This window comes from Pantherophis guttatus, chromosome 11 (assembly GCF_059756535.1).
Source record: "Pantherophis guttatus breed Tessera chromosome 11, ASM5975653v1, whole genome shotgun sequence".
Lineage (NCBI taxonomy): Eukaryota > Metazoa > Chordata > Lepidosauria > Squamata > Colubridae > Pantherophis > Pantherophis guttatus.
This window is the reverse complement of record NC_142073.1, coordinates 23,701,229-23,727,504: the sequence shown is the minus strand read 5'-3', so window position 1 is coordinate 23,727,504 and position 26,276 is coordinate 23,701,229. Positions and strand designations below refer to the sequence as shown.

Here is a 26,276-nt window from a genome sequence, read left to right as displayed (position 1 = left end):
GCGGTTAGGCAGAGTGGGTGAGCATGCATGCACTCAAACTGCCTGAGCAGCGAGCCGGCAGGCACTTACACGCATGTGCGATGGCCTGCCACTCACTCCAGGGCTGCCCAGTTCCCCTCTCCCAGCCGGGCCACCAAGCTGCCAAGGTTGGGGAACCCCTGCACCCTCCTTGGAATTCTCCTGGTTTCTTTTCCCACTTGCCGTTTTATTTTGAAAACCATGTAAGTTCTATTAAAGATTTTAAAAAAGAAGATAAAATTAATACAAACTAAGATAAAGTGGTAGGAAAGGGGGGTGGGAAATCAAAGATAAAATTAAAGATGCAAGAAAGGGGGAAAGCGAACGAAAAATAGAAAAGGAAGAAAAAAAAAGGAGAAAGAAGTGGCTTCCGATCTCCTTTACAGGAATTTTAAGTACGATTATAAATCAATCTCGGCCTCTATGGTAATTCTCTTCTTTTTATAATCTATCCTACCCATCACAATCATGTTTGGGTTTTTTCTCCACCCTGCCGCTTTAGATTTTGACACTATTATTTCCATTGCTTAAAAAATGGAGAGATATCAAGCCAAGTCATTTGTTGCCAGGGGCGCATTGGGGTGCCCGTGGAGTTCCTTACAAAACCCAAGCTCGCATGTGGTTGCCCTGGAGGCTCTGCCAGGCTGCCCATCAGACAAGGGAAAGAGAGATCAAAGAAAAAAAGGGAGGAAACTGGATGCAAACTGTACAAATGGGAGAGGCAGGCCTGGCAGGCAGCGTTTGGGCAACCCGAGTGCTTTGGCTGGCACTGGGTGTGTAATGGGAAGGTTGGTTTGGCAATTGGGAAAGCCTGACACCCTTTTGCTGCAATTCTATGAAAAGGTCCCAGCATTGGACAAATGCATGCATCCCTGTTCCGAAGCGTCAAGAATGCCATGTTAAATAATAAAAGAACAACGAAATAAAAGTCCCTTTTTGAATATGGGATTCTGGTGGTTTCCCCAGAGCAGGGGTCTCCAACCTTGGCAACTTTAAGACTTGTGGACTTCAACTCCCAGAGTTCCTCAGCCAGCAAAGCAAAGCTGGCTGAGGAACTCTGGGAGTTGAAGTCCACAAGTCTTAAAGTTGCCAAGGTTGGAGACCCCTGCCCCAGAGTACCAACGAATACAATATAGGAAGTCCTCAACTTACAACGGTTCATTTAGTAACCATTCAAATAATAATAATAAATAATAATAATAATTTTATTTATATACCGCCCTTCTCCCGAAGGACTCGGGGTGGTGTACAGCCAGGATTAAAATATAAATATACAATGTCATAGTTAAAATTAATTAAAATCATTAAATAGTTTTGGCCGAGTTTTAAAACCCAAAATTAAAACCCAATTTAAAATCATTCAGTTTAGACAGCCCCGCCTGTCGGAACAGTAGGGTCTTGAGGGCACAGCGAAACACCCGGAGGTCAGAGATGTTACGAATATCCGGGGGCAATTCATTCCAAAGGGCAGGAGCTCCGACAGAGAAGGCTCTCTTCCTGGGTGTCGCCAGCCGACATAACTTGGCCGACGGCACCCTGAGGAGTCCCTCTCTGTGGGAGCGAACTGGTTGGTGGGAGGCTGTTGGTGGCAGAAGGCGGTCCCGTAGATATCCTGGTCTTATGCCATGGAGCGCTTTAAAGGTGGTGACCAACTCGGAAGATCACTGGGAGCCAGTGCAGCTCGCGCAGGAGGGGTGTTACATGGGTGTAACGAAGTGTGCCCATAACCACCCGCGCGGCCGCATTCTGGACCAGTTGGAGCCTCCGGGTGCTCTTCAAGGGGAGCCCCATGTAGAGAGCGTTACAATAGTCCAGACGGGAGGTGATGAGGGCGTGAGTGACCGTGCGCAAGGCGTCCCGGTCCAGAAAGGGCTGCAACTGGTGGATTGGGCGAACCTGATAAAAAGCCCCCCCATTCAAAGTTACAAAGGCACTGAAAAAAGTGACTCGTGACTGTTTTTCGCAGTTACCACCTGCTCAGCGTGATCAAAATTCAGATGCTTGGCAGCGGATTCATACTTATGACCGTTGCCGCGTCCCGAGGTCAAGCGATCCCCATTTTGTGACTTCCTGGGGCAAGGGGGAAGCCAGATTCACTTAAAACAACCAGGTGACTTAACTTATCAACTGCAGTGATTCACTTAACAACGGTGGCAAGAAAGGTCGTATGGTGGGGCAACACTCGCTTAACAAGCGTCTCACTGAACGACATAAATTTTGGGCTCGATTGTGGTCGTTAAGTCGAGGACACCTATAGCTTCAACTGGGGGTTCTGATTCACTTGTGGCCCTTCCTCACAACCCAGGCACTACCTAGGAACTGGGGGGGGGGAGGGGAAAGAGACTGGTGACCAGTCCTTGCACTTACAACTGCTGTTTTGGACACGTGATCAAAATTTGCAATCAGCAAATATTTACCGCAATTGCAGCCTCCTGGGTTCCTGGGTTCGTGACCTCGGCAGCCGGCATCCGACAGACAGAGTCAGTGGGGAAAGTTGGATTTGCTGAATGACCGTGTGATTCGTTTAACAACTGTGGCAACAACGGTTGTGGAGTCAGGTGCGAGTCACGTAACAACTGCCCTGCTTTGCAGTTGCGATTGTCACCTTGTGAGCATGCAACCTAGTTCAGTGGAAGCGAACAAACCGGCTGACTCTGGACACGAAGGAAGGCTCCCGTGTCTCCAGCTGAGCCTGGAGTCCTTCAGCTTCTACCCATGTTTCTGGGCGATAAACAAAAGGGAGCCCCCAGGAAGGCCATCGCTTTGCTGCAAGCTCCCTTTGCTCTACCAGCAGCCCACAAGGTAAAGCACGGGGACAGGAAGGCAGCTTCAAAGGCCTGGAGCACTGCAAGGGTCCAAGGGAGGCTCCCCTCCCAGGAAGGAAAGAGACCGACGTGGCCCCATGTTTCTCTGGGGCCCCCTGGACAAACAGCCGGAGAGGACTCCGCAACCCATTCAACCACTCCGGCCCATGAAAGCCAGGGAGCCCCAGGAGCAAGATGGGCAGCAGACAAATTGACTTCACAAAAACGGCAGTGATTGGCTTGAAAATGGCAGTGATTCACTTAACAACTGCAGTGCTTCACCTGACAATCGCCGTGATTTGCCTGACAACTGCAGTGTTTCGCTTAACAGCTGCAGCGATTCATTTAACATCTGCAGTGATTCAATTGACATTGCAGTGATTCGCTTAACTGAAGCGATTCACTTAACACCTGCAGTGATTTGCTTAACTGCAGTGATTCTCCTGACAACTGCAGTGGTTCATTTAACATGTACAGTGATTTACTTAACTGCAGTGATTTACTTAACACCTGCAGTGATTTGCTTAACTGCAGTGATTCTCCTGACAACTGCAGTGGTTCATTTAACATGTACAGTGATTCACTTAACTGCAGTGATTCACTTAACACCTGTAGTGATTTGCTTAACTGCAGTGATTTTCCTGACAACTGCAGTGGTTCATTTAACATGTACAGTGATTCACTTAACTGCAGTGATTCACTTAACACCTGTAGTGATTTGCTTAACTGCACTGATTTTCCTGACAACTGCAGTGGTTCATTTAACACCTGTAGTGATTTGCTTAACTGCAGTGATTTTCCTGACAACTGCAGTGGTTCATTTAACATGTACAGTGATTCACCTGACAACTGCAGCAAAAAAAGGTTGTAAAATGGAGCAAAACTCACTTAACAGCAGCCTTGCTTAGCAGTGGAAATTTTGGGCTCCATTGTGGTTGTAAGTTGAGGATTCCCTGTACTCCTCAGTTCCTCCTTGGAAACAAGGGTGCAAGAAGAGGCTTTTTCCTGGACATCCTACAAAATTCTATGCAAGGCACAATTTATTTGATGGGGCCCTGGAACCAGGCTTTATTTCAAATCAGTCTCACTCCTTACTCCTTACTGCAGGAAAACTGTGCGTGTCCACACAGGTGTGCATCTCCTGGCACTGTGCAAAGTTTACTGTGAGTCCACAACTCCAGGCACAAGCAGCTGCTGCCATCTATTGGTAAGAATAAGCCATCTCTCACTTCTTTGTGTATCTCTTACTATACAGAAAGAACCCCGTGGACCAGTTTGCTGAAAGGAGCAGTAATAGACTTTAAAACAGTGTTTCTCAACCTTGGAAATTTGAAGATGGGTGGACTTCAACTCCCAGAATCCCCCAGCCAGCGCTGCTGGCTGGGGGATTCTGGGAGTTGAAGTCCACCCATCTTCAAGCTTCCAAAGTTGAGAAACACTGCTTTAAAAGATCATATATAATAAAATAATAAATACATGCAACGAAGGCAGCTAATCTTGGAGTCATGTTGAGGGAGGGAGGGAGGACGGGGTTTAAATCTTCCCCCAAATTTGCCAATAACTTCAACGGCTGCAGAACACGAAATTTTTTATAAAACTTTCTTAATTATTCAGTGAATATACAAAAATACACTTCTTCAGCTTCGTGGCTTGAAGGAAACTCTGACATGGTCTCTATGCTTCAGAGATGGTCGGCAAACCGAAATCCAGGCACCGAAGGATCTAATCCAAAGCGGGAGGGCTCAGTCCAGATTCCTGTTGGTACCACAAAGAATTTATAGGGTTTCTGGCTCCCTGCCAGAAACCATCGTTTCCATCAGATTCAAGTGCATTTCAGCACCAAAAACACAGATAGTTCAGTCCTGAAATTGTTAATCTAAAGCCAAATATTGGCCCTGTTGTTTCAGAATCCAAGCCCCCTTTAAAAAAAAATAAAATAAAAGAATCTGCTCCTACATTTGTCAAATGAGTCAATTCCAGGGAAGCAATTACAGCTCAGCATCTTTGAAAAAAGGGCAATTTTCCAGTGGCAGGTGAGGTGAGGAAGAAAGTAAATACCTGCCACAGGATAGGTAAGCCTCTCCAATTTCTCCAGGGTCTGTGCTGCAGTTGGGCACTCCCTTCCTCCCAAAGGACACGCTGATTCATTCAAGCCTCCTACCCTGCAAAGATTGAAGACTTTTTCCGTGTCTTGGTAAAAATTATTTGTTCACTCTGATCTCCTCGTATAATCTCAAGACTTTAGAGGTCCGTCGAAAAAAGCAACTGCTGTTGCAATGTTACTGGACAGAAGGCCTTCCAGAAGTACATGTTTTGGAGGGGGGGAAGACGCTGCCCCCACCCGCCCCCGTTGTGAACTTTTCATCATACCAAGTTGCTCTTCAGCTTCCGTTCTCTCTTCTCTTCCGCTCGGTTAGCACAGAACAGCCTCAAAAAGTTAGGCAACCACCAGCCACCGCATTTCACTTCTGTCAAGAGTGCCCTCAAGGAGACTGGCCATCTGTGTCAGAAGTCACCTGGGGCCTTCCTTGCCGGTCAGCTGGAGATCATCTGGCCTGGGAATGATCCAAGTCGGGCGCCGAAGATGGCTGGTCAGAAAGTGCTCTCCAGCAAGCAGTGGCAGCCGCAGCCCGTGGGACAGACTTCCTGGCTACGGAACCATTCCATCATGTGGCTGGTGTGCCCCCCGTGGCCGCAGGTCAGGCAGAAGTTGGAAGAGCCCCGCACGGCCACGTGGCAGATGGCACACTGGAAGGCAAAGCCTTTGCAGATGGCGCACTGAATGCCGCGCACTTCGCTGCGGCAGTAGCTGCAGAAGACGCCAAACTCTGCCAGGGGAGCAAGAGAGAAGGGGGGGGTTGATTGGAGGGGGTGTCACAATTAAGCCCTAGTAAAATGGGGGGGGGGGCACAGTAAGGCCCAAACACTTAAAGGAGAAATGATACAAATGGGCTTTGAAAACAACCACTAACAATCCCTCCTTTCCCTTCTGAAACAGTATTTATATGAGCCAGCCGTGTGCGGCAGAAGCCAAAAAAGCCAATGCAATCCTAAATTGCATTAACAGAGGAATACAATCAAGATCAAGGGAGGTACTCATACCACTCTTTAAAGCCTTAGTAAGACCACACCTAGAATACTGCATCCAGTTTTGGTCACCACACTATGAAAAAAGAGGTTGAGACTCTAGAAAAAGTGCAGAGAAGAGCAACAAAGATAATGAGGGGACTGGAGGCTAAAAAATATGAACGGCTGAGGAACTGGGCATGGTCAGTCTAGTGAAGAGAAGGACCAGGGGAGACATGAGAGCAGTCTTCCAATATTTATGGGGCTGCCACAGAGAGGAAGGGATCAAGCTATTCTCCAAAGCACCCGAAGGCCAGACAAGGAATAATGTATGGAAACTGAACAAGGAGAGATTCAGCCTGGAAATAAGGAGAAATTTCCTGACAGTGAGAACAATCAACCCATGGAACAGAAGTTGCCTTCGGAAGTTGTGGGAGCTTCATCACTGGAGGCTTCCAAGAAGAGACTGGACTGCCCTCTGTCAGAAATGGTGTAGAGTCTCCTGCTTGGGCGGGGGGTTGGACTAGATGACCTACAAGGTCCCTTCCAGCTCTGTTAATCTGTATATAGCTGCCCAACTCACACCCAGCAACTGCGCAGGGTCTAGGACAACTCGCCACAGACAACTTGCTGCGGGACAAAACACAATTCACCACAGGACAGCTAGCCATGGCCAACTCAATCTGCTGCAGAACCAGAGTTCACTAATATCGAAGAAATGGTGGAATGGAATCATTAAAGAAAGGATGCCAAAGGAGGGACAAAATGAAATGTGAATGTCAAAAATTAAAATAATTTCTAATTATTCTAAATAATGAAATTGAATTGTTGAATTGTTCCACGGCATGATGTCCTGTGGCGAGTTGGCCCATTCTGACGCTGCACATACTCTCCTCAACAACAGATGCCCTTTTCAGCAATACAACCATGTCTGGGACACGAAGCTAAAGGAGACAAGGTCTTTCTTCCCAGACTCAGCCTTACAGGTAGAAGCGTTGGAGGTGACCAAGCTGAGCCCGAGGGAGGGGGCAAACGCATCAGCTTGCAAGAGATCTACGGTCCAGCCCACCTTGAATGCCTCTCTTATCTCCCACTCATTTCCCTTGGCTGTTGGTAGTTCAGGCTCTTGTCAACAGTTTAAGCTTGCAATAAAACTTTATATTTGTTTGAACTGCCCGGATCTCCTGATTTTCCCAGCGCTTGACAAGCAGACAAAACAGGGAGTGCCTTGTTGCAAAAATTGTTACGCAAGGCTGAACAAATGAACAAAGCTTCTCCAATTTCCACAATTGGGAATGGGGGTCCCTGTGGGTTTAAGGCTTGTGGAAAGGGTCACTCAGGGGGCTTCAGTCAGAGATCCCCCACCCACAAGGCATCTCCGTGATTTTTCCCTGATCTTGAAAAAGGGCAGGACGGGGCTTTGGAGAGGATCAGCATGTAGGGAAACAGCTCACACATTCCAACATCTGGAAAAGGAAACCGCTTGTTTTGTCTTCCACTCTCAGGAAGGCCAGAGGTTGCTCGATGCATCCCTGGAGCTCAGTGCCCGCTTCCCATTCCGGTTTGAGGGATGGGCTCTCAGGACACCCTTTTGGCCTAACTGAATCCACCAATCCTCGGCTCCCCCGACAAAAAGGAAGCATCTCACCAGGCCAGAGGCTCTCCAACAACAGGAAATACTGTAGCTGGGTTCAAATCAAGTCAGTGTTTATTATGGTCAGGGTGGATTTGATTTAAATCACATCGATTTAAATCACAATTTAAATCACTAGTAAAAAGGCTTGATTTAAATCGACTCGATTTAAATCATAATTTTTAAACAGCAACTGTCATCTCTGCTGTGAAATTGTGTGAATGCATCAATGCAGTGCATGTTATCTCAGCTTCCAGAGCTTGGATTCATTGAATGAGTTTACCAAAAATGTAAATATTGCAGAATATACAGCCTTGTGCTACATAACTAAGCTCCAGTTCTTGCTGAATAAACTAAATTGTTAATGTATCTTAAATAGAAAACTCTCTTTAGATAGAGTTTTATTCCAAAAGCATTTTATTAAAATAAATTTGATAAAAATAAAAAAAAATCCAATTTAAATTTAAAAAGTCCAATTTAATTTTTTTAAAAATAGATTATTTAATTTTTTTAAAAAAAAAATCATGGATTTTTATCCACCTTGATTACAGTGAAAGACCAGAGCAAGTTCAAAACACTCAAGGATTATCCAGTTAAAAATATTCCTGAATAAAATAATAAATAACAAATAAAATCTATATTAAAATCACAATTTGGCATCCAATCGGTCAGTTGCACACCAAAATAAAAACCCAGCATGGCCTAACTACTGTATAATAGAATATCACACTGTGAGGCCCGTAGTCATTAGATACTAAAGTGCAAGAGAATTTGATGCATTAATTGTGTAAAATAGCTGTGATGAATTAATCACCTGTTTCCGACATTATTTCCACATTGACTCTCTCCTGGATCAGTTTCCATCCATTATTCCTTGTCTGACCTTCAGGTGCTTTGGAAAACAGGCAGCCCCTCAAATATTGGAAGACTGCTCTCGTGTCTCCCCTGGTCCTTCTCTTCACTAGACTAGCCAGCCCCAGTTCCTGCAACCGTTCTTCATATGTTTGAGCCTCCAGTCCCCTAATCATCCTGGTTGCTCTTCTCTGCACTTTTTTTAGAGTCTCAACCTCTTTTTTATAGTGTGGTGACCAAAACTGGATGCAGGACTCTAGGTGTGGTTTTACTAAGTTCACATGGGAGATATAGTAAGTTTGCAGATTTGTGTGTTAACCTGGCAAGATTCCTGTCAATAAAGCTACTACTCTGAAATATCTCTTCCCCTAGGATCCTTGGGACTGATGCTCTCTCTTATTTGAATGGCTCCCTCCATAAGCATCCCTGTTCAGCAGAGTCTAAAAGGGAAGAGATGGAAGAGTAGAACAGTTGACTGGATGGGGAGCCGCTGAACTGGAACTGCCGGGCCTTCTTTTCCCTTGAGGAGGGCAGGTCCTTCCAGGGGGCCAAGACCTCTCACAAGAAGAGGACTGTTGTGGTCCACCAGCAACCTGTGGCACTGGCAGCGGAGTCAAACAGTGAGGAGGCTGGGGAGAAACATGGCCCAGTTCTGGAGTCTGGGGAAGGCTCGGACGAGGGCTCTGCGTCGGAGGCAGAGATGGGGCCAGGGCCATCTGGGAGTGATGTACGGACTCCGGAGTCTCCAGAGGCAGACAGCAGAGAGGCAGAGGAACAGGAGGAGCCTGTTCCTAGTGCATGCATGCGAAGAGCTGCCAGAAGGCAAGAACGGTTAAAAGAAAAGGGACGACTCGGGAGTAAGGCCAGGAGATGATTGGCCCAGAAGGCTTAAAAGAGGAGCAAAGGCACGTGAGCCCTTTGCATGAAAGCAACATTGTTAATTCAGTTCCCAGTCGGCATCTCTTTTTGATTTTGGACTCCATGTGGCTTTGCCAAGTAGGTCTTTGGCAGCGTGTCAAGGGAGATAAAGGTTGGTGATTCATCTCGAAGGACTTCTCCGGAAGGATTTTTTGCAACTAATTGGGACTCAGCTGTGAATGAATGGGACTACTCAGAACAAGGACTACCTACTGGGGACCCAGAGGCTTCAACTCACCAATTCCTTTATGAGGCTCGGGGGGGCAGGAAACAAACTTGAGGACTTCGGCACGTTTCTCTCGCAGGCCCCAGCGATACAGGATTTCTCCGTAGCACTTTTTAAAGTCGTCAAACTGCTGCGTGTTGGCAGGATCCAGAAGCCTGAAGGACGGAATCCACAAACGGGCCTTTAGGTCCCTGATCGGGTTTCTACCCTTGCCTGGCTAATTTTCTTTGGCTCACGATTTTCAGTTCTGGCTTTGCATTATTGCAATATGCTTGCTCTCTAATAAAACTATACCTGTCTACTCCACATTTCCTAGCTTACCAAGAAGTAGGCTGTGGTCTACTTTGTAGTCACAGCATTTCGCTGGCCTACTAATTTAGTCACTTTGCCAAAGAATGGAGGGAAGAGCCGAGGATTTTGTTCAGTATCTGCATAACAAAATCACTCAGATTCGGGCAGGTCTGGACTCTGACTGGATAGATCCAGCGAGGGTGACAGAGGCAGGTCTTGAGACTGTTATTTGGGATGAGTTTGATCCTGTGGCCCCAGATGACATGGACAGGATTCTGGGTAGATTGAACGCGACCACATGTTTGTTGGACCCGTGCCCCTCCTGGTTAGTGCTGGCTTCCCGGGAGGTGACGCGAGGCTGGCTCCAGGGGATTATAAATGCTTCGTTGGGTGAGGGTGTCTTCCCCGCCGCCCTTAAGGAGGCGGTGGTGAGGCCCCTCCTCAAGAAGCCTTCCCTGGACCCGGCAGTATTGGCTAATTATCGTCCAGTCTCCAACCTTTGCTTCGTTGCGAAGGTTGTTGAGAGTGTGGTTGAGCGACAGCTTCCCCAGTACCTGGATGAAGCGTCGTATCTAGATCCGTTCCAGTCCGGCTTCAGGCCTGGGTACAGCACGGAAACGGCATTGGTCGCGTTGGTTGATGATCTCTGGAGGGCTCGGGACAGGGGTTGTTCCTCTGTCCTGGTCCTGTTAGACCTCTCAGCGGCTTTTGATACCATCGACCATGGTATCATGCTGCACCGGCTGGAAGGGTTGGGGGTGGGAGGCACCGTTTTACGGTGGTTCTCCTCCTTTCTCTCTGACCGGTCGCAGTCTGTGTTGACAGGGGGGCAGAGATCGACCCCGAGGCCCCTTATATGCGGGGTGCCGCAGGGATCGGTTCTCTCGCCCCTTTTGTTCAACATTTATGTAAAGCCGCTGGGCGAGATCATCCGTGGTTTCGGGGTGAAGTACCATCTGTACACTGACGACACTCAGCTGTACATCTCCACCCCGGACCACCCCAACGATGCCCTTGAAATGATGTCCCGGTGCCTGGAGGCCGTACGGATCTGGATGGGGAGAAACGGGCTCAGGATAAACCCATCCAAGACCGAATGGCTGTGGTTTCCGACGTCCCGATATAGTCAGCTGGTGCCATCGCTGGCTATTGGGGGCGAATCATTGGCCCCCACGGAAAGGGTTCGTAACTTCGGCGTCCTCCTGGATTCACGGCTGTCTTTAGAAGAGCACTTGATGGCCGTGACCGGGAGGATTTTTCATCAGGTTCGCCTGATTCGCCAGTTGCGTCCCTTTCTGGATCGGGACTCGTTACGCACGGTCACTCATGCCCTCGTCACGACTACTGTAACGCTCTCTACATGGGGCTCCCCTTGAGGTGCACTCGGAGGCTCCAACTGGCGCAGAGTGCGGCCGCGCGGGTGGTTATGGGAGCAACGTGGAGCTTCCATGTAACACCTCTCCTGCGCGAGCTGCACTGGCTCCCGGTGGTCTTCTGGGTGCGCTTCAAGGTTCTGGTTACCACCTTTAAAGCGCTCCATGGCTTAGGACCTGGTTACTTATGGGACCGCCTACTACCATCAATAGCCTCCCACCGACCAGTACGCTCCCACAGAGAGGGGCTCCTCCAGGTGCCGTCGGCCAAACAATGTCGGCTGTCGGCCCCTAGGGGGAGAGCCTTCTCTGTGGGGGCACCGACGATCTGGAATGAGCTCCCCCCAGAGATACGGAGGATTCCGGACCTGCGCACCTTCCGCCGCGAGCTGAAGACGCTTTTATTTCATCAAGCTGGCCTCGCCTAAATCTTCTCCCTTTTAAGTGTAAATTTTAAATTTTTACTGTATTTTAAAATATGGGTATTTTAAATTATGGGTATTAATTCAGCCAAATTTATTTAATTCATTTTATTCAATTTTAAATTTTGTATATCTATGTGTTTTATTTCATGGCTGTGCACCGCCCTGAGTCCTTCGGGAGTAGGGCGGTATAGAAATTCAATAAATAAAATAAAATAAAATAAAATAAAGAATGAAATAAGATTGGTTTGACACGGTCTGTTTTTAACAAACCCGTGCTGGCTACTAGTTATAACTGTTTCTAGATGTTCACACATCTGTTTTTTAATTATTTTTTTCCAGTATCTTCTATTCTCGACAAATGGAGCCAAGGATAGTTTTTATTTAGAAGTTTAAGTTGAGGCAGGTTTGACAGGAGGAAGCTCGGCCTCTTCAGTCATCTGGTCTTTCATGCTTTTTATAAGGAACAGTTTTGAATTGAGAATCTTCTCGTGTAATTAAAGCAAAAACTGGACTGGGGTGAGATCTGGGTTACCGTCATTGTGTCAACAAAGTGGGCAATTTTTATCTGATTAGTTTGCCAAAATGTAGACGCAGTGCAAAGCTAAAGGATCTACCAGTTGCCAGCTACGAAGCCTAGTACTTCAATCCTTTCTTTGACGACTGAAAATCTTTTTGTGTGAATACCTCTGCACAAGAGCACCCAAAGTAATGATATCTAAAAATGTGAATTACATGGAGAAGAGGATCAGGAAAGCAAGACAGGCTCCTTCTAGAGTATCTATCTTCAAAGAAAGCAAAATTAAGCTCCAGCTCTGGTTCCTAAGCAGCTTAAGAGGTTCCCATAAGTCATCCAAGCATCTCATGAAACCCAACACTTATCTGAAGGCACGAGACAGCCTAGTGCAGGGGTCTGCAACCTTAAATGCTCAAAGAGCCATTTGGACCCGTTTCCCACAGAAAAGAAAACACCGGGAGCCACAAAACTCTTCCCGTGCCTGACTATTTCTTTAGCAGCCTCAAAACTAGCATATGTAGTTGAATTAAATGTTTTATTTTCTTCTGAAACTTTTCTTTTCTTGGATTTATCCATGGTTGGCCTACCAGGGGTTGAAAAGCTCAATAAATCGCGCACTGGCGGGTGTCGCACATTGACAGTGGTGACACATATTTTGAGTGAGAGAGCCGCAGCAGAGGGGTGAAAGAGTCACATGTGGCTCCAGAGCCGCAGGTTGCTGACTCCTGGCCTAAAGCAGGGATGGGTAACTATGGCAACTTATGGACCTATGGACTTCAACTCCCAGAATTCTGGGAGTTAAAGCCCATAGGCTTTCAAAGTCATAGGCCATAGGTCATAAGGTTACCATAGTTGCCCACCCCAGCCTAAAGAGTCCACAAATCATATTTGAAACTGCAGCTCTTTACAACATCCCAAAGAGGTTGGGGGAGGGGGGAGGGCTCTCCATCATGGCCCCTTGTCTCCACCCAGCCAGGAAGTGGTTGGTGACTGGCCCCTCCCACCTTTTGTTCCTGTCATGCTGGTCTCTCTCTCGGTCCCGGGGATCAGCATACGCCAAGTTCCCAAGGCGAAAGTCGTCAGGCGAAGATTCGGCCCAGCCTAGCGTGTGTTCCATGTCTTTGTTGGCTACAAAAGTCAAAAGCTGATTAGCTGATCCTAGTGAGGGTGGTATCCAGCAAGAGAATCCCCCTCCCAGCCCAGCAACAAACATTTCTTCCAAAGAACCTTTCTTGCTTACAAGAAATTTACATTTTCCCCCCTGAAATCCATTCCTATTCTCACCCCATTCCAAGGGTGTTCATCCCAAATTGTATGGCTAAAAGTCTGTAGAGATTCTCAGCCATCCACCGTCCCAAACTGGACTTCCCTTTTTTTCAGTTGCCTCCTGAAAAAGCACCTTTGGGATAATGAGACTAATGAATCCTTCAGCTAAATTAAACTGGAATGCCTTTAACAGAATGCCATCTCTCCTTTTCAAAAATGCCAGTCATAAGACAATAGAGGTACTCAAAGCAGTTACAGCACCCCCAAAGGTGGTGAATCTTTGTGATCCCAAAAATCAGAAAGGCGAAGCCCTCCAGGATACCGCCCAGGTGGCAGAAGTGTGCCTACCTGTGTTCCAACTGCTGGTGCTCAGTCCAGGATCTGACATGCTGGAACAAGAGCCAGAGGAGGTAAAGCTGGGCTGTTGAGGGCAAAACAAGAGGAAATCACATCAGAATGTCTCCCCCAAAGGGCAGACCCTGGGCTGAGAGGGAAAAGAGCAAGAACGCAAATCGGCTCGTACGTATCGACTGTGGCTGGAGGGGTGCTGAGGAGCCAGGCCTGAGGAGGGGTTTGGAATTCCCTGCGGTCTGGATTGGGTCTCAAAGACGCTGCACAGCATAGCCAAGGTCTGCACATCGTGGAGCTGGCAGTAATGTGCCAACCTGCAGAGGGAAAGAAGAAGAAGAAGAAAAAAAAAACAGCCCTCAGCTAATTACAGGTTAAAATTTGGAAGAGAGAGGCTGGCTTTTCTGATCTGCTGATGACAAACCCAACTGCTAAATGTTAACAGCGGAGAGTATTGCCTGCTCTCACACAGCAGCTTTCTGCCTGTAATTTACTATATTTCAGCTCATATTTAGGGCAGGAAGGAAGATGGATCTAACTTGATCGCTCCCCAGAAGAGGAAGGCTGGATATGTAAACCTTTACCTACTTACCTACCTACAGTATCATCTATCTGCCTTTCTATATCATCTATCTATCTGTCTGTCTGTCTGTCTCTTTTTCCTTCCTTCTCTTTCTTTCTCCCTTTCTTTCTATATAGCTATTGTCTGTCTGTCTGTCTGTCTATCCATCCGTCTATCTCTCTCTCTTCCCTTCCTTCCTTCCTTTTCTTTCTTTCTCCTTTTCTTTCTATATAGCTATTGTCTGTCTGTCTGTCTGTCTTTCTATCTATCTATCTATCTATCTATCTATCTATCTATCTATCTATCTATCTATCTATCTATCTATCTATCTATCTATCTATCTATCTATCTATTTCTCTCTATCTGTCCCTCCCTCCCTCCCTCCTTCTCTCCCTCCATCTCATTTATTTGCCCCTTCTTGCTGTGGGGCTACTCTGGGCAACTTCCGTAAAACAGAAAAAAAATGTAAATGTAACACTAGTAATTACTTCTACTACCACATTTCTCAGTGAATCTAAACCTGGCCTCTTGGTTTAAGGGTACAATATTGTGGGGAAGAAAGGAAACAGTCTTCTCCTGTTATTACTAGTTACCATTGTTACTATAATAATCAGAATTCTTGTCCATTATTATCCCTCACAGCACTTGGAAATTTTTCACTCATTTTTAAAAGCTTGGTGTTAACCCAAAGAGTTCCAAGAAGCTACATTTCTATGCCTAATAGCAGTTTTCTTCTACGGTTTTGTCCACAAAATGGACCAAAGTTAAGTATTTTCTAAGTACGGCAAGGTAGGCCTCAAGTGCATCAGGTCAGGTTAAAGAGTCTGGGAGGACACAGGTCAAATCATGAAGAAAAATGCCCAGCAGATCCAGTTTGGCTGCTTGCCCGGAGGCCAGGCTCTAAAGGAGAGCTTAGATGAAACTCTGTGTTATGGAGGGGGGTGGGATACATGGTTTTAGGGGTTCTGTGAGAGACTAAACTGAAGTTCACTTCAGTGTAGCCAACCTCCTATCATGAGGTCCGCCTCTTAATCTAGGACATACAGGTAGTCCTTGATTTACGACGACACTTGAGCCCAACATTTCTGTTGTTCAACGAGAGATTTGTTAAGCGACTTTTGCTCCATTTTACGATCTTCCTTGTCACAGTTGTTAAGTGAATCACTGCAGTTGCTAAATTATGACAAGGTTGTTAAGTGAATCCGGCTTCCCCATTGGCTTTGCTTGTCAGAAAGTCGCAAAACGTGACCCCCGGGACACTGCAACCGTCATAAATTCGAGTCAGTTGCCAAGCGCCTGAATTTCTATCATGTGACCACGGGAAAAGCAGCAACAATTCAAAGTGTGAAAAACAGTGAATAAGTCTATTTTTTCAGTGCCATTGTAACTTCGAACGGTCACTAAATGAACAGTTGCAAGTCAAGGACTACCTGTATTCATGGACATATTTCACAGCTTGAAAAAGTTTGGAAACCTCCGCTGTAAAGAATCCCATAATGTAATAAAAGGCCACCGTTTGGCATTTCCAAATAGGTTAATACGGTTACAGTTACACAATCTCGGAATGCCCCTTTTTCCCTTTTCAGTGTGAGTGCCAACCCAAGCTTCCTAGGCAGTGACCCAAGAAACCAACATCCTGCAGATCTCCACAACAAGCAAACAGAGCAGCCGCTGCTGGGCTGCCCTCAAATGTTCCCCTTCCCCCTGCCTCCTTACAGAGACTCCAGGAGCTGGCGGCCGAAAGGGTGCTGGGCCCAGGGGGTCTCCAAGTCTGGGTCGGCGTTGGGATCCAGGCAGAGATCGGTCGCCACCGTGGCCAGGGACCAAACCTGGAAAAGAAGACCACATCAGAGACATGCTGTTATAGGTGAAAACCTCAGATATGATTCGCCAGTCAATAGCACAAGCACTTAGACTTATTTACCACTTCACAGTGCTTTTACAGGCCTCTCTAAGCGGTTTACAGAGTCAGCCTATCGCCCTCAACAATCTGGGTCCTCATTTTATCCACCTTGGAAGGATGGAAGGCTGAGTCAACCTCTTGAGCCATTGAGAATCAAACTCTTGGCAGTGGGCTAAGTTAGCCTGCAATATTGCATTCTAACAGGAAGGAAGGAAGGAAGGAAGGAAGGAAGGAAGGAAGGAAGGAAGGAAGGAAGGAAGGAAGGAAGGAAGGAAGGAAGGAAGGTAAGTAGCAATAATACGTAAGACTTATATACAACTTCATAGTGCTTCACAGCTTTCTCTAAGCAGTTTATACAGTCGGCAAATTGCCCCCAACAATTTGGGTCCTCATTTTATCCACCTTGGAAGGATGGAAGGCTGAGTCAACCTTGAGCCTGGTGAGATTTGAACTGCCAAATTGCAGGCAGCCGGCAGTCAGCAGAAGTAGCCTGCAGTACTGCACTCTAACCACTGCGCCACCACGGCTTATTCAGTCAAATCACAATCCATCTAATTAATTAAGATTCCCCCCCCCCAAATAAAACCAGCCTAAAAATGACCACGATGCCGTCAAACTCAGCAAAAGAGCACTGTCTTGATTGCTTTCCAGAAACGAAACCACGGGACAAACAGGGCATCTCGATCTCTCTCATTTCCAGAGGGAGTTCTCTACTTGGAGATGACCCTGCATGATCCAGAGGGATCCCTCTCAAATGATACTCAGGAGGCCACTGGAGACCAGGCTGCTCTCCCAGGCCCCAAGATAGGGTGATGGTTGAGCCTTTGTTGTCTGGGGGTTGGGTTATACACGGCAGTCCTCGACTTACAACTATTCATTTAGCAATTGTTCCAAGTTACAATCAGTCCTCATGCTTGCAACCATCGCAGCGTTGCCAGTCACGCGATCAAAACTTGGGGGAATCGGCAATCGGTGGGTGTTTACAATTGTTAAGATCATCACTTGCGACCATCCCAGCTGGCTTCCGATATGCAGTCAATGGGGAAGCTGGATTCAATTAACGACTGCATGATTCACTGAACAATTGCAGTGTTTCACTTAAGAACCACGGCGGGGAAAAAAGGAAGTAAATGTTCTATCCATCTCTATCCTCAAATCCCTGAATTGGACAAGACCCTTGCAAAAGGAAGCTGGGGCGGGGAGGCAGGGGACTCTGCGAAGAGCAAAAAATCCAGTAGGTGAGGTCTGTCTGCGGGAGGCAGGAGGGAGATGTGGATTTTTCCTTAAAAAACAAGGGTCTCCAGTGACATCTCCCCCTCTCAGCTCAAGAGGGTCTCCAGACCGTCCTGTAGAGCAGTGGTCCCCAACCTTTCTGGCTTTGCGGACCGGTGGGGAGGGGAGAGGAAGCGGTTCCGTGTGAGTGGCAGATGTGTGCGCTTGCAGCTCTGTTTTTGTGAGCGGTGGGGACTCGTGTGTATACGTGAAGCTCTGTTTGTGAAGCTTCACGTGCGTGTTTGAGTCCCCGCCACTCGCGAAAATGGAGCTGTACGCGTTCACCTGCCTCTTATGTGGCTCGGTTCCAAATGGGCCTCAGCCCAGTGCCCGGCTGTGACCCAGGGATTGGGGACAGCTGCTGTAGAGTGATGGAGAAGGAGCAGCACCTGCAAGAGGTCTCGGCGTCCCACTGTCAAGGCTGAGGCGGCGTTCTTCTGGCAGGTCTCCTGAATATCCACCACGTTTAGTCTGAAAGAGAAGAGGGGTTGCTGAGGGATGCACAGCCTGCTCTCCTTTGCAGGACCTCCAGCTGCCAGGTGGAGAACTTTAATTTCCCAGCACCTAGTCTATTGAAAAACAACAACAAAACCAACCTAGGGGAGAGCTTACATCAGGGGTTCCCAACTGGGGGTGGGAGATGATATTCCAGGGGGTGCGAAAACTTGGGTTTAGAAGTTTCAAAATTATAGTGCGGTGATGGCGAGCCTTTTCGGCACCAAGTGCCCAAACCAGAACATGTGTATGTGTGCATGTGTGCCAGAGCACCGAAAACCCAAAAACCAGCTGGTCAATGCACATGCATGCACTGGCCACCTGCTCTTTGGGTTTACAGTGCACATATGCGCGCCAGCCACCTGGTCTTTGTGCGCGCCAGAGCGCCGGAAACCCAAAGACAAGGTGTCCGGCGCATATGCAGCAGCCAACTGGTCTTCAGGTTTCCAGTGCTCCGGCATGCGCAAAGACGAGCTGGCCAGCACACATGCACACGCCAGAAACCAGAAGAGTGGCTGGCGATGGCGTGCGTGCCCACAGAGAGGGCTCTGCGCACCACCTCTGGCACGCGTGCCATAGGTTCGCCATCACGGTTATAGTGCATATATATGCATATAATTATTTATTTTTTTAAGGGTTGTGAGAATATATCAGAAGCATTCTAGGGACGTGGGGTATAGAAAAAGTTGGGAACCCCTGGCTTACATTAAGCAAAGTGCTGAAAACTGTGCAAACAACCAGATCCACATGTGTAGAGTTCAAGTTAACTACTTTGTTATACAGTCTGCCTATTATATGGAATCTCCCCAGTTTGACAGCCTTCTCTCGGGAACAATTGGATATGTCCTGATTTTATGGTTGGTTTTAAAATTCGATACGGATTTTAAATTGATAAGTTTTAAATTACGGGCCAAATTTATTTAATTATTTTAAATCTATTTTTAACTTTATGTATAAATGTTTTTTATCTTGGCTGTTCACCGCCCTGAGTCCGAAAGGAGAAGGGCGGAATAGAAGTTTGAAAAATAAATAAATAAATAAAATAAATAAATATGGTTCCAAGGAACCCAGGGGTGGGTCAGTTCTGGATCTCTTGCAATTGGGTATGTCTCAAGGCTAAATTCTCAGGTTGAGGCCTCTCCCTTCCCTGGCTGGGTGTTTCCCTACAGGTCTTGTGCATTCCACGTGGCATAACCGAACCTATTAGTTGGATTTACATAGCAGGATGGCCCAGAAATATATTTTAGGGCTTTGGCTTAACAAGGCTGTGTGAAACCAGTCAATGCGGTTTGCAAGCAGCCTTTGAGGACATGTTCTGAGCAAGTCCAGCCAATTCTGGTTTATGCAAGGTGCGTTACGGATTGCATCATGCATGCACAACCCCAATCGGTAACATCAGGGACTGCCAGGCAAGCTGTTTCTTGAAAATTTATAATAAAATGAAAAGGGGAAAGGATTTCTATCGGGATGGGCAACAAGTGCCAATCCAAGAAGGGAGCATTCTGGGGAACTCTGTGGCGTTCTGTTCTTCCCTGGGCCTTCACTTTTTGGGGACGATGGGGCGCTTTAAGAAGCCAAATGCCTGGTCCTCAGGTAGATAAGCTCTTGGCACCCCTAAATTTCAGAATACAATCCTCCTGTGATTCCCCTCTTCTTCCCACTAGGATGAGGTGGCCGGCCTGCCTCTCTCCAAAGGTAGCAATAGTAATAGCGATAGTACTTTTATATACTGCTTCGTACTGCTTTCCAGCCAGCTCTAAGCAGTTTACAGGGTCAGCGTCTTGCCCCCAACAATCTGGGTCCTCCTTTTATTGACCTCGGAAGGATGGAAGCCTGAGTCAACCTTGAGCCTGGTGAGATTCGAACTCCTTGCAGTGAGCAGAGTCAGGCTGCAATACTGCATTCGAACCGCCGCGCCACCATGGTACGAGACAAAACTGTACAGGTACTCACATATACATCTCCCCTAATGATTTATGGACGGGGAGCAGGCAGGAGATATCCTGAATGATGACTTTGCCAGCTGCTTTGATGGGCCGGCTGCTGGCCTCGGTCCCCTCGCGTTTGCTCTTCCATCTCCTGGACTTCTGCAGGAGGAGAGATGTCTGTCAGGAATGGGGGAGGATGGAGAGCAACCCAAATGCAACATCGTCAAGGATGGGAAAGCTTTGGGAACCAAATGATCCCTCCAGACTCTGCTCTACTTAGCCCACAAAAGAACAGCTACTATACCGAGGCTTCGGAAAACAGAGGGAAAGGCTGTGGTATTTTGGGGAGGAGGGAGGCCTACGGAAGGAGCTAAAGCAGGAACACAAGAACCATAAACTGAATCACACCACAGTCCAGTTAGCAGCAGGTTGCCCAAGATGGGTTTTTCACACACACACCCCTAAAAAGAAACACAACACGCATAAATTCAGGACTGACCTTCTCCATGCAAAGCACGTGCTGTGCCATCAAGCTACAACAAGATTATCTCTGGAGAGACTGCAGGAAAGGACAACCTTCCAGTGGCCAAAGGTGGGTTTCTCCAAGGAAGACACCAATGCAACCTTTCCTGACTTGGAATAGTTAACTGTGCAGGGATTGTAACTCCCAGAATTCCTACTGAGCAGGGAAAGGCTGGTCTATTGCGTGCATTAGAAAGAGAATGGAAAGAAAGAGGCTTTCTGGGAATACAAAGGCTACAGCAACACAAAGCTGGCAGGAGAAATGAGAAGCAGCATCGCACAAGAACAAGCCGGCTTATTTATCTGGGGTTGCAAGTAACTCCTTACAGTTAAGAGTTTCAAAGATGGGATCTGCTGGTCATTTTACTCATCTCATCTATTGGCTACAGTAGTGGCCAAAATGGTGGAAACCTTTTGAGGAAAGTCTATTTTTGAGGTTTGATCGCTAATAACACTACTTTTTTTTGGAGTTTCAAGATAATTATATTCCACTGCTGGAATGGCCTGGGAATAGCCCAGATCTTAACCCAATTGAAAATTTATGGAGCCGACTAAAGAAATTTGTTAGTCAGAAGCGACCCAGCAATAAAACCCAGTTAATAGAAGCCATCCTTCAATCTTGGTTTCACAGTAGAACAACTACAGAACTAAAAGACTTGGTTCACTCCATGGGAAGACGTTGTAAGGCCGTAATTCATGCTAAATTCAGGTTACCCAACTATTAACTGACATGGTGATAATTTTTGTATATCTCATTTTTTCTATGGTGATAATTTTTGTATATTTCATTTTTTTCTACGTGTTTCACTTTTCTTTATACTGTAGCTGCTATTCTAATAACAAATCCTTCATAAAAGTGATTGCATTACATTCTTGATTCAATTATCTTTCCATCAATATATAATTTTATGGTATTACTGCAAAAAAAAAGTGGTGTTATTAGCTAGTTTGAGAAAATACATTTTTCCCAAAAGGTTTCCACAATTTTGGCCACTACTGTAGATTTTCCATATCATCAGATCAGTTCCAAGTGCCCCTAAGGAGGAAGGGAATGCAGGCAGAATAGGAGGAATGGTAGCAATTTAGCCACGTGCTCTGTGGGATCTCCTAGTTTTGCCATCTAATTTGTAGGAGAAGGTAGATAAATGCCTTATAACAGGATAAATTTCCCAAAAGAGTTAACATATTTCCCAATGACAAAAAGTTACTTATTTTATCAGGTTCGCCTGATACGCCAGTTGCGCCCCTTTCTGGATCGGGACTCCCTACGCACAGTCACTCAAGCACTCATCACCTCTCGTCTGGACTATTGTAACGCTCTCTACATGGGGCTCCCCTTGGGGTGCACCCGGAGGCTCCAACTGGTGCAGAATGCGGCTGCGCGTGGGATTATGGGAGCGACGGGGCGCTCCCATGTGACTCCTCTCCTGCGCGAGCTGCATTGGCTTCCGGTGGACTTCCGGGTGCGCTTCAAGGTGTTGGTGATCACCTTTAAAGCGCTCCATGGCTTAGGGCCGGGGTATTTACGGGACCGCCTTCTGCCACCAATAGCCTCCCACCGGCCGGTTCGCTCCCACAGAGAGGGCCTCCTCAGAGTGCCGTCGGCTAGACAATGTCGGCCGGCGACCCCCAGGGGGAGAGCCTTCTTTGTGGTGGCACCTACCCTCTGGAACGATCTACCTCCAGAGATACGAGTGATCTCCGACCTCCGGACTTTTCGTCGGGCCCTAAAAACTCATCTCTTTCAGTTAGCCGGTCTCTCTTGATTTTATGATTTTATGGTTGATTTTAAATTTTGATATGGATTTTAAATTGATAAATTTTAAACTATGGGCCAAATTTAATTATTTTAAATCTATTTTTAATCGTACTTTATGTATAAATGTTTTATTTTGGCTGTTCACCGCCCTGAGTCCGAAAGGAGAAGGGCGGTATAGAAATTTGAATAATAAATAAATAAATAAATAAATAAATTTTCCAGGGCGGTAGGCAAGAAGGGGAATAACAATGGTGACCAGCCACCTTTAAAAATCTGCAAAAAGTCAGCAAAATGTGGCTCAGAACAAAAATCCCTATATGGTGATTCCAGGTCATATTGGAGTGAGGAGACCTGCAACCCTATTCCGTAGATTTGGTTGCTTTGCCAGCAAATTTTGGCGGTGTAGTTTTGTGGGTACTGAAGGAGTTGCAAACAGGATGCCAGGAGCCTTTTACTCCTACCTTTAGGGTGCTGCACTCTAAAGTCTTGTTATAAGACTTGGAATAAAACCCTTTAGATTCATTTCCTGTCTGTGAAAAGGATTTACATTCAAGGTGAGGACTTGGTACATTTCCCAGTTTCCTCTGTGATGTGCCAATGTTTGCTGCAGGGGTTAAGAATGCATCCATGCACAGAAAAGCATGCAAAGCTCGTTTCCAAAAAGGTAAAGAGTGTATCAAAGGTCAAACTGCCGGTGCCACCATCACCAAGCAACTTCCAACATCTGGCTAGATATAGAAGAGTGTTGAAATATTTGGGATATGTGGTCTTTGGAGAAGTTTCCTGCTGTGAAAAGTTATAAGTATGACCTCACAGGAGGAAGTCACATGAAGTGATGCTGTGGTCAGAGTTCATGCCTCCCCCTGTGCATTTATGCAGCTGAAATTCTCACGCGCACCTTATGGACAATGGCAGGAATTTGTTAGCTGCTACTGCAGTCCTGTCATCTATGCCCCCTTGGTTTCTGAACGTGCAGATTGGTATGTGTTCTGTGCTTAAAAGAGAGAGAGAGCATGAAGCAAAATTTGCAATTTATCCCTTCTTTTGCAAATCACGTATGCTTGCGTTAGATTTGTAATTCTGAATTCTTGTTCTGCCTGACAAGTCCTTCCATACTTAATTGACAGGAAGTTGACAGGGAAGATCAGAAAAGAAAATCCGTACTTTTACTGTATTCTCAGCCAATCTAACACAATCCTCTACGTTTCAAAAATAAATCACTTGGTGGTTAAAGTGGCCTCACAGCTCCACAGAGTATAAATCCACACTCGGAATTTCATGAGGTATCACATACAAACTTTCACCTTTAGTTAAAAGTGAAAAGAAATCAACGCAACGGAGCCTATTAACGCATATTTAATTGGGAGCTTGCAATTGGAGATATTTATCTTTAAAAAAAAATAAAAACCACGAGGCAGCCATGGTGGGAGTAGATTGCTCCTCCTATTTATACCCTAAAATTCCTTCTCCAAGTGTTTCTTAAAAATTAAAATAACATCTCTTGAAATCCAAAAACTGTTTGTGTTCTACAGAACAACATTTAGCACTTTTAGCTGCTCTGCAGACAAGAGTTGTCGCAATTAAAGGTGGGAAGCTAGTAACCCCTAATGCAGCCAGAAACATCCATTTTCCAGCAAATATGTTTTTGGCAGAGCCCAGACCTCATTGGCCAGCAATGATCTAGCCTGGCATGGAACCATGGAGGGCAGATATTACAAGACGGGCAAGGGCACTAATGTCTAAAGGATGTAAAGGCACAGGGGAAGGACGAACATCAGCAAACTGGAGTGCCTCGTCTTCTAGAATCAGGAAGAGGTTGCAGGAAAAGAGCTGTGTTAACTTAGGTAGGCGAATATCAGGCACCTGGTAGTCCCTTCTCTAACCAACCAATTTTATTTTAGAAGATCATACCTTTTTAGAAAAACAGTTAGGCGGAAAAAATGCTACCAGACTCCTTGGGATTGCTAGCATCGGAAAAGGGACGCCAGGAGAGGGATGCAAGTAGGGGCTGCATTCCGCAAAACCAGGCCACCGTTCACGGAAAGAGACAGCCAAAGCGACAGAATTACGGATTGAGACAAGGAGCCAGCCCAAGAATAAGCCACTGGGGGTTTTTGTAGCACCCGTGAGGATCTTCACACAATCAGCAGAGCAGGTCACATACCAGGTTCATCCCGCTGCCTACAACTTCTTGGAGGAGCAAGCAAGAGGTGAAAACACTAGGATGCCCCTTAGCCAGTTTGGATGGGGAAGGAAATTGGTGTTAAAGATCTATGCTACCTTTTCTGGACTGGAGTGCATTTGTGATTGAGAAGTTTCCGGAAGGGGCTTTAAGGAAACAACTTTGGCCCAAGGAAAAAAAAGGCTTTTAAGAGTGCAATGAGTGACTTCAATTTTTACCAGGTGGAAGACCCCAAAACAAGGAGAGAGATGCATAAACCAATGTTTAAGGGCTTAGCCACTTCCTCCAAAATCAGAATGATTGACACAACAAAAAAGACACAGCCCACCCTCTCGTTCCCAGTTCTGGCTAATGACCCCTTAGTCCTGCTGAGCCCCCTCTGCTAAATAGGACCCCAACTATTAACTGCCCTCCTAGCAGGGGTGAAATGCTCCCGGTTTGGACCTGATCGCTCGATCTGGTAGCGATGGCAGCGGAAGGTTCGGAGAACCGGTAGCAAAAATCCCTGCCCCCCCCCCATGCCCAACTGAGCAGCGCGATCCTCAGAGGCTTTTTTTTTTTTACTTTTCAAAGCATTTTTTCTACAACCTCTTCAGCCGAAAAAATGCTTTTAAAAGTAAAAAAAAAAAAAAAAGTTGACCATGCCCACCCAATTACATTACCCCCCTCGCCACGCCCACAGAACCGGTAGTAACAAATTTTACATTTCACCACTGCCTCCTAGCTACTTAGGATAGGTCACAGGTCAACAGCAGCAAGAGGGACAGACAAGGATTACGATGCTAAGATTGTCCCACTTCAGATGGGAAGGAAGATGTTTCCAGAAGATTCCTGCAGGACTGACCACAGGATAATATAATCCATCTTCTCTTTCACCCAGTTTTCCACAGGAAAGTGATTTAAGTTATTCTCAGTTTGGATAGTTGTTTGTTCATGTTGAGCCTGCTGATGGCCTTCAGGTATGGCAAACCGCTTTTCGGTGGAAGCACTAATTCTGCACCCCGAGATACCATACCTTGCATGAGGAACATCTCAGAGGAAGATGACCTAGATTTCAAGGCCATCATCTGTCTGGGGGCCAGAGTGGTGCAGTGGCCTAGAAGTGGAGCTCTTGTCTCACAATCAGGAGGCTGAGCGCTTGAGAATATATCTGCTGAATACAACTCCGCATTGGTGACAAGAAGGACATCTGGCCGGAGACCCTCAGCTCCATTCAGTTGCCCAAGACTCCACCCCACAAGGGGTTAAGAGGTCTTTAAAAGAAGAAGAAGATGATGATCTATCTGGGGACCAGAAATGTGGGGAGAGGGGTAGAAGCACAAAGGGACACTTTGTGCTTCAACATGCTGTTTAGTTGTTTAGGTATACCAGAGTTCTCCAACCTTTCAGATTTTGTGGGGTGGGTGGGGGTTTGGTTCCGTTCGAGAGGCAGGCAGGCAAGCACGCACACAGCTCCATTTGTGCAAGGGGAGAGCGCATGTGCCCGCTGCTTGTGCAAATGGAGTTCTTGTGCGTGTAAATGCCCACTGCTCGTGCAAATAGGGATGCATGCGTCCTGAATGCATGCATTGCGTGCATTCGTCTGGATGCATGTGTTCCGGTTCTGAACGGCTGAAGGCCTAGTAGTGGGCCATGGTCGGGGGGGGGGGTTTGGGACCCCTGGAGTCAACCATATTGCATGAATTATGCTTTAGAAAACCCCGAAAAGTGGAGTTAAGGGTGTCGTGTGGATCCTACATATATGTTACAGAGAGGACCTCACACAAGATTAAGAAATACACCCAATAAAATTATAAGGAGGATATTAACTTGGGTGCCTCAGCTACACTGAAAACTATTAGCAAAATAAAATCCACAGACTCCACTCGGCATGGAAAACGGCTCCCCCTTTCAAGAAAGTGGACGTCATTGATTTCACA

At 46.6% G+C, this 26,276-nt stretch overlaps 1 protein-coding gene and 1 long non-coding RNA gene across 4 annotated transcripts in view; both read right to left on the bottom strand.

The window, feature by feature from the left end:
* Positions 1-1,207: 1,207 nt before the first annotated feature.
* On the bottom strand, positions 1,208-4,180 carry LOC148112307 (uncharacterized). The gene is made up of 2 exons (XR_015729576.1): positions 3,665-4,180; positions 1,208-3,562 (listed from the first exon to the last, which is right to left on the bottom strand). It is a non-coding gene; the product is annotated as an uncharacterized LOC148112307 (long non-coding RNA).
* A 213-nt stretch (positions 4,181-4,393) lies between these two features.
* WDR59 (WD repeat domain 59) overlaps positions 4,394-26,276 on the bottom strand; it is a 78,385-nt gene continuing 56,502 nt past the window's right edge. For all 3 annotated transcript variants that reach the window (XM_034425539.2, XM_034425541.2, XM_087877107.1), the window contains 8 exons: positions 19,920-20,053; positions 17,861-17,942; positions 16,013-16,125; positions 13,910-14,051; positions 13,735-13,807; positions 13,125-13,248; positions 9,530-9,672; positions 4,394-5,650 (listed from right to left, as the gene is read on the bottom strand). In XM_034425539.2, the coding sequence (XP_034281430.1) occupies positions 5,415-5,650; positions 9,530-9,672; positions 13,125-13,248; positions 13,735-13,807; positions 13,910-14,051; positions 16,013-16,125; positions 17,861-17,942; positions 19,920-20,053 (1,047 nt within the window). In that variant the 3' untranslated portion in view covers positions 4,394-5,414. The remainder of the gene's footprint in view (positions 5,651-9,529; positions 9,673-13,124; positions 13,249-13,734; positions 13,808-13,909; positions 14,052-16,012; positions 16,126-17,860; positions 17,943-19,919; positions 20,054-26,276) is intronic.